The 8,183-nt window shown below is 46.9% G+C and overlaps 1 protein-coding gene across 1 annotated transcript in view; it reads right to left on the minus strand.

The window, feature by feature from the left end:
• The window catches only part of LOC127006721 (protein sickie-like), a 71,091-nt gene extending 65,992 nt beyond the window's left edge, over nucleotides 1-5,099 (minus strand). The window contains exon 1 of the mRNA XM_050876964.1: nucleotides 702-5,099. Within this exon, the coding sequence (XP_050732921.1) occupies nucleotides 702-791 (90 nt within the window). The 5' untranslated portion in view covers nucleotides 792-5,099. The remainder of the gene's footprint in view (nucleotides 1-701) is intronic.
• Nucleotides 5,100-8,183: the final 3,084 nt, after the last annotated feature.

Below are 8,183 nucleotides of genomic sequence, written 5' to 3' on the forward strand. Positions count from 1 at the left end.
CTTCCCTTTCGCATTTTCATTACTATCCCCCTCCTCCTCCTCCTCCTCTTCCTCTTCTTTCTCCTCTTCTCTCTCATCCTCTTCTTTCTCCTCCTCCTCCATCCAAATCATCACCAAACACCGCTTCACCACTTCCTTTTTCATCACCCACTACGTCCTTCACCACCGCCCCCGTCACCACCACCAAACAATGCATCACCACCACGTCACCTTCTTAAAAGTCACTACACTCTTAAGATCCGTCACGCTAGTCAGTCAGTCAGTCAGTCAGTCAGCCAGGCAAGTCATGTCACTCTTTACACACAAACTACTACCAGGAACTTCATATCCCGTGAGACAGAAAGGAAAATAAACTGTCTCTCTCTCTCTCTCTCTCTCTCTGATGGTCATTTTCCTTGGGTGGTTTATTTACCTTTTTTATTCCTTTTCTTTCTCTCTTTTTCTCCCTCACTTCCTTCCTTTCTCAAATACGTTGACTTGGGATTAAAAGTCTCTCTCTCTCTCTCTCTCTCTCTCTCTCTCTCTCTCTCTCTCTCTCTCTCTCTCAGCTGGTCACTTTCCTTGGTTAGTTTATTTACCTTTTATCATATTTTCTTTCTCTCCCTAACTTCCTTCCCCTTTCAAAATAATCTCTCTCTCTCTCTCTCTCTCTCTCTCTCTCTCTCTCTCTCTCTCTCTCTCTCTCTCTCTCTCTCTCTCACCTGGGTTATGGACTTGGGGTTCTTGTTCTGGTGGACTTTATGCAGGTCGTCCGTGGACCCGTCGGACTGCGCCGCTCGTATGCAGGCCATGACGACTACGCGCCGACCACGCTACGACCACACTACGACCACTTACGACACACACGGAACACTACACGACTTTAACACACGACGCAATAACACATGCACTTCTTTCTTCGCATTCAGCATCGTTTATCTTTTACTTATCTTCGTGTTTATCTTTTATCGTTCATCTTTGTGTATTGTGTTGTGGCTAGTGGTGTTTTATTCTTGTTTGTATTATTATCTGGTATGAAGGCTTTTAACACTAATGCAACACGGATGATGGCAGTACACGACAGCTATACACGCTTCCTTCTGTCTCCTTTTTTAGATTTATGTTGTCATGTGTTGTAATATCTGGGACGAGGACTTTCAACACTAACGCGACACTCCTGGCAACACTACACGCAATGCACGCTTTCTTCTCCTCTGGGTTTGCTTGTTTTCTTGTGTTTCAGGGTCCAGTGCGAACAGTTTTAATCGAACTTGCAACACACAGAAGACACACACTATATTTCTCCTCTTCTGAGCATAGGTTGTTCTTATTGAGGTTCGGTGTTGAAGTCATGGGTGTTGTGTGTTTTGTTATTCCGGCAACACAACTCGATGGTGACGCAACACACACTATGAAACACAAACTATTTTTCACCCTTTATCTTCACTCTCTTTCAGTCTTTCTCTTCTTCGTTAACATTATCATCATTGCGCGGCTTTATTTTTTTTTTTTTTTTTTTTTTAGTCGTTTCTGGTGTCGATTCCTGATACCTTTGATGCTGTTGCCATTAATACTTTTACGGTTGTTGTGTTTTTTTGAGTTGTGTTATTTTGCTTTTCTTTTTAGCAACACACTCATCACAGCAAAACAAACACACACTTGCACGTCCATTCATCAGGCTCTTTATTATTTTTTCCTTCCTCTTCAACACTATTACGAGTTTTTGTGTTTGAGTGTGCGTGTTTGTGTGTGCGTTTGTGTGTTACCACGTCCTTTGATGTCTCCCTGATATGTTTTTTGTACTGGTTAACTTTTCCTCCGTCTCCCTCTTCATTTTCTTGTTTTTTTCTTCGTAATTTCAGTTTCTAATTATCTTTCCCTGAGACTCAATTTCACTTTTTTCTACCTCTTTTAATTTCCCTGTTTATGCTCTCCTCTTCATTTTCAACTTTTTTTTTCCCTCTTGATTTTGAGCTTCTAATTATTTTTCACTCAGACTCAATTTCCTTTTTATCTTCCATTTTTTTCTTTGTTTATGTTCTCTTCATTTTCCACTTTTTTTCTAGTCGTTTTGCGATTCTAATTATCTTTCACTGAGACTCGATTCCCTTTTTTCCATTCCAGTTGTTGGCATTGTTTCTGACACTCAATTTTGCCTTTTTCCAGCATTCCTGATTCCAGGCGCACGGAAGCATTACCATTCCCGGAACATTCTCCTTTTTCTTCTCCTCCTCTTGAATCCGCGGCACTGATTCCAAAGTTTCTGGTTCTCTTCCTTCCTCTTCCTCTTTTTTCCCTCAATGAATTCTGGTATTCTTGCCCAGTGCTCTTTTTCTTCTTTCTCCTCCTGCGCTGATTCCGAAGTTTCTGTTTGTTCCTCCTCCGCGTCCTCTTACTTCCTCTTCCTCTTTTTTTCCTTTCTGATTTCTGGTTATCATGTCCAGTTCCTCTTTGTCTTTCTCCTCTTGCACTGAATCCTAAGTTTATGGTTCTGTTCCTCCTCTTCCTTCCTCCTCCTCTTTTTTCCTCTCTGATTTCTGGCTTTCTCTTCCAGTACCTCTTCCTCTTTCTCTTCTTGATGATTCCTGGATTTCTGGTCTTGTTCCTCCTCCTCCTCCTCCTCGCTCTTCCTTATCCTCCTCCTCCCTAAGTCTTGTCCTGCCTCGGGCCGCCCAGAGCCCCGGAAGGCTTTCAAATCCCACGTGAGTTGCCCAGAAGTTCCCTCACCCTCTTTCCCCTCAGCCCCCGGGGACGGCAAGGGGACTGTGGGGCAAGGGAGGGAGGGGAATGGAAAAGGGGGGACGAGGGGAATGGATAAAGGGGGTGGATACAGGGGAATGAAAAGAAGCGAACGATGGGGGAAACGACAGGGGAACAAGGGGAATCGAAACAGGGGGGTTGAGGGGGGAAAGGGGATTTGAAATAGGAGGGACAACAAGGAAATGGGTTAGAGGAGAAGGGGAGGATATTAAGCAACGGGATATGGGGAAAAAGGGAATGAAAACAGGTGCGAGGGACGAGGAAATGGGAATATAAACAAGAGAAACAGAGGGGAAAAAAGGGCGAGGTTGGAAATATAGGAATAGAAGGAAAAGAGACGAGTAGGGGAATGAAGGGAATGGAAGCTGGAAGGGATGCAGGAGGACAGGTATTAGGGGGAGGGGAAAAAGAGGGGACAAGGGGAGGCAAACGAGGGGGGCGTACAGCAGGTTGGGTTCCGCTGAGGTGCCTTGGGGGATGTGATTAACTGTGGCCTCGTGCTCCGTTTCTTTCCCTCTTGTTCTTCTTCTTTCCTGTGAGCCTGCACGTCCGAGAAGCTGTTGTTGTTGTTGTTGTAGCAGAAGTTCTTTCCTTGTTTCCTTCTTTTCTTCTTTTCTTTTTCCTCTTGGCTACACGTACGAAAGGCTGTTGTTGTTGTTGTTGTTGTTGTTGTTGTTGTTGTTATTGTTGTAGTAGTAGTTCTTTCCTTGTTTACTTCTTTTCTTCTTTCCTCCTTCCTTCCTTCCTCTATCCTCTTGGCTACACGTGGGAAAGGCTGATAGTGTTGTCGTTGTTGTTGTTCTTACTGTTGTTGTTATCCAGGATTGATTTGGCTCACTATCTTGCTTATTTGTTTGTCTGTTCCCTCACGCAGCTGGCCAACACAAGCTAATAGTTTTCGAGGTAAAAACTACCGCTTGTGAGGCCCGTGTGATGCAAGACTTCCCGTGTCACGCCGAGGCTTGTGTCCCTGCCCTACAAGCCGCGGGTGCACCTTGTGATGTTCTTAACAGGTAAATCACATCTTCAATCGATAACCAATCAGCCTAAGGTAAAGATTTAGATGTCATTCACGTTTACAGATTCCTCACACCGAAATACAAGTTCTAAATGAGGTAATAAACGTCCTTGAAGTCCTTCATTGGGGTTCAAGTGACCTACAAGTCCAGGATGCCCTTAGAGTCCAAGGCGGTATGTCTCACGTAAAAGTCCAAGTGTTTCATTCAGATATTATTCACAGTGTAACACAAGGCCAACACGAGGCTGACAAAATCCTTCTAATCCTACGTGAGCCACCAAAAGTCTTATCAGTCCAAGAGGAAGCTCATAGTGTCCTCCAGCCACACAGAGAGCCTAATAACTGTGAATATCCTCCAGGTCCTACATGTGGCACCAAGACTCCCACCAGCCCAAGAGATGAGGCTCAGTGTCCTTCAGGTTCCAAGTGCCCCGATATCAGCCACACAGATAGCCTGGTAGTGCCAATAGTGCCAGTGGTAAGAGGGACGCTGCTTAACATGGGCACTGGGCCGCCGAAGCTCTCAGGCTAATGCAGTGACTAGTTAACTCATCCAGCGGGGCGCGACGCTCTCCGTGACTAGACAAGCGGGCGATAGGCGGGCGAGGCGATAAGGTGGCAGGGGTGACGGGGAGGGAGGGGGGGGATGCACCGTGCTACCGACCCTGCTTTATGACCCCTGCTAACACCTTCTTTTCCCTCCCTGCTGATAAGGTGATAGGCTAGCAGGGCGACGAGCTGGCAGGGGAAAGGAGAGGGTGTGTAGGGGGGAGGAGGGGGGATGCACCGTGTTCCTGACCCTGCCTTATGAACTCTGTTGAAACCCTCTTCTCTTTCCCTGCTGATAAGGCGATAGGCTGGCAGGGGTGACGGTAGAGTTAAATGGCAGCACTGTGCTTCCGTCTCTGCCTTACAGCCTCCTCTATCACCCTGCTGATGAGGTAATACGCTGGCAGGGGTGATGGAGCTGACAGGGGTTTGACGGAAGGGATAACAAGGTGTTGTATGCGCCACTACCACTGCTGCCCTGTCTGCCCTCCCTGTTCCTCCTCAGTAGCCGCGGAAGGGGCACTAAACTGACAGGGGTGACGGGCGTGAGGACAGGCTAACACGATGGCAGGGGCAACGGAACGGGTGACGGGGGGCGCGATGGAAGGGTCTGCACGCGCTGCCTCCACCGCCCTGTCTGCCCTCCCTGCTGAGTGGCCGCGGACGGGGTGTTCTCGCCCCCTGCCGACACACGTACCCATAACACACTACCCAAGTTGCCCCCACAATTTTTGGATGGGAGGGAGGTGCCCGCGCCGTGTGCCGGGCCGAGGTTGTCATACCGCACCGCACACGACAACAACACACCCACAACTAGCACACACACGCACACACGCACCCTAGCACACTACCACATCACGGAGACAAGCAGTAAGAGAATGTGTGTGGGGGTTGTAATGAGGAAAATGTAGGATGTGGAGAGGAAATGTAGGATCTTTAAATAGTATCAGATCTCTGGCAGCGGGGTAGTGAGGGTTGTCTCCTTACGTCTCTCTTCCTCCTGTTTACCCTCCTCCTCCTCCTCCTCCTCCTCCTCCTCGTGTCCCGTCTTCTCTCCCTCCCTCCCTAGTTTGCTACGATAGTTTACCTTCCCTTCAACACCTGGCCTGAACGTGCGTGTGGCCGTCATCCTCGACCTTCAGCTGAACGTGACATCAATCCATCAACGTTTTCGTCGCACCTTCACCAAATAAACGTTTCCTTCCTCATCACGTGACTCAGCCTCAACCCCGACAGAGGGAACCCAGACCTGACAAACCCCCGATAGAGATAACCGGGCTCAGTTCAACGTTTACGAGATAACTGCGAGATAAACGTGACACTCAGTAATCAACGTTTTGTTCACAGTATTAATTTAACGTTTTCTTCCACTCCGTCACGTGACTCCGCTTAACCCCGGTAGAAGGAACACGAACCAATCTGAAACGTTTTCCTGAGATGTGAGGATGAAAAAAATATATTGAAGGATGTTTATGATGAATTTATTGACATTTTGAAGAAAGAAATGAGGGCGTGGGAGGCAGAAGCAGGGGAAGGGAAGGGGTGAAGGGATGAAGGGTGAAGGGATGAAGGGGTGAAGGGGTGAAGGGGTGAGGAGCAAGCCAACCCTTCTCCCTCTTCCTGCCACCTCTCCCTGCTCAGGTATCACACTCCCCTCTCCCTCCCTTCCCTCTCCTCTCTCCCTACCTCGTCACCGCAGCTCTCCCTCCCTCATCCTTCTTACAGCTCGACCGTGTATAGATATTCATCACTCCTAGGTAAGGGAGAGGAGGGGAAGGGGTGAGGAGGAAGGGGAGGGAAGGAGGGAGAGGGGGACAGGAGGATAAGGGAGGGGAGAGTAGGAGGAGGGTGAGGGGAGGAAGGAGGGTAGGGAGGGGAGCAGAAGGGTAAAGAAGGGCAGGAGGGAGAAAAAGGGGGGGAGGGGGGGGGTGACTGACACAGAAACCCCACGGGACACAGACGCCACAGACCACACAGGTAACCCGACCACAGACGAAAACAGACAGACAGACAGACAGACAGCCACACAGAAAACAGAGGAAGAAGAAGTAGAAGAAGAAAAAGAAAAAGACACAGAAGTAGAAGAAGAAAAAAGAAAAAGAACAACAACAACAACAACAACAACAACAACAACAAGAAAGAACAAAAGCAAAAAGAACAAACATATGAAGATCGACGGGGAACAGGAGACAGGAGTTACGAGGAAGAAGAAGAAGAAGAAGAGGAGAAGGTGAAGGAGAGACGGAGACCAATAAATATACATAAAAATACTCCTACCTCCATCACACACACACACACACACACACACACACACACACACACACACACACACACTCACACACAGTTTTCCTAATACATAATTTTCCCCTTAAATACACAATATCCTCTCCATTTAAATACTATACAACCTCTCCATGAACCTACCTAGTCTCCTCCTCTTCCTCCTCCTCTTTATCTATTCCACTTGTCTATATCTACTCCACTCTTATGTATCCACTTCACTCCACTTCCGCCTCTATATCCATTCCACTTATATACAACATAACCACTGCGTCCACTTCCTCCTCCTCCTCTGTATCCACTTTACTCATCCACCGCCTCCTCTCGTTTCCCGTTCAACAGCTTCGTAATAATTCAAGACACAATTCCCGCGTTTCTTGGTGTTCGCTTCCACTCTTTCCCTTGATTAAAACATTCCTTTTGTCCCCTTGCAGGAAAATCAATTACGTGTAGTGAAATTCAGTTGACAGCCGCGGGAGGTGTGCGTGAATACGGCATGAGAGAGAGAGAGAGAGAGAGAGAGAGAGAGTCGATCTATGAAACGTAATACCCTTGATGGCAAAAAATATACATAAATACGTTCAGGTAAGTCTCTCTCTCTCTCTCTCTCTCTCTCTCTCTCTCAGATCATGTCTCTAGCTCAGAGAGAGAGAGAGAGAGAGAGAGAGAGAGAGAGAGAGAGAGAGAGAGAGAGAGAGAGAGAGAGAGAGAGAGAGAGAGAGAGTGAGTGACGGGCCCCTGATCAGAGTTGTGTTGCATCGGGTTTCGCGGGTCCTTGCCTAATGCAGGTGACGGCTGACAGGACAACCAAACAGACAGACACGCTGGAGACGAATGGATAAACAGCTGGGAGGACGGACGACCGGGAGGGAGGGAGGAAGGACACACGAAGGACCCTCCCCCTTACCCCCCCTTCCTCCCTCTCCCCCGATGACCACCACCACCACCACCATGAACAGGTAACACGAGGGATTGACGGATTGGTGACTGACTATGTGGTGATTATACAAAGGAGAATAAGGTTAAGTAAAATTTATATATTCGAATGTTTAGTAATAGTGATAATAAAGAGGAATATGTTAGGAAGAAACGGAGTGTTGGACTGGTTGACTGATTGATTGGCTAAGCAAACGAGACTAGAGAGTATTAAGGAAAGGAAGATTGTATATTTGAAAGTTTATTAATAGTGATTGATAAAGAGGAAAAGGTTGAGCTAAAAGGATTAACAGAGTGGTTGATTGACTGTACTTGGCAGAATGAGTGACGTTAAAATTAACAAGACTAGAGAGTATTGAAGTAAGGGGAGTATATTAGTAATGTTTGAAGGCGAGGAGGAGAAAAAAATATTGACTAACTGACTGACTTACTGACTGAGTGATGATTAAACAAATGAGAATGTGGAGTGTTAAATAAAAGGATGTTTATATGTAATGAAGATTTATTGGTGATGTTTGAAGACGAGGAAGAGAAAAAGCAATTGACTGACTGACTGAGTGACTGACTATTGACTGACAGAGTGGCGATTAAACAAACGAGACTGTGGGGAGTGTTTGATAAAGGTAAGTTTATACATATTAACGGTTTAGTATTAGTGATA

Source organism: Eriocheir sinensis, chromosome 33 (assembly GCF_024679095.1).
Source record: "Eriocheir sinensis breed Jianghai 21 chromosome 33, ASM2467909v1, whole genome shotgun sequence".
In the NCBI taxonomy this organism is placed as follows: Eukaryota; Metazoa; Arthropoda; class Malacostraca; order Decapoda; family Varunidae; genus Eriocheir; species Eriocheir sinensis.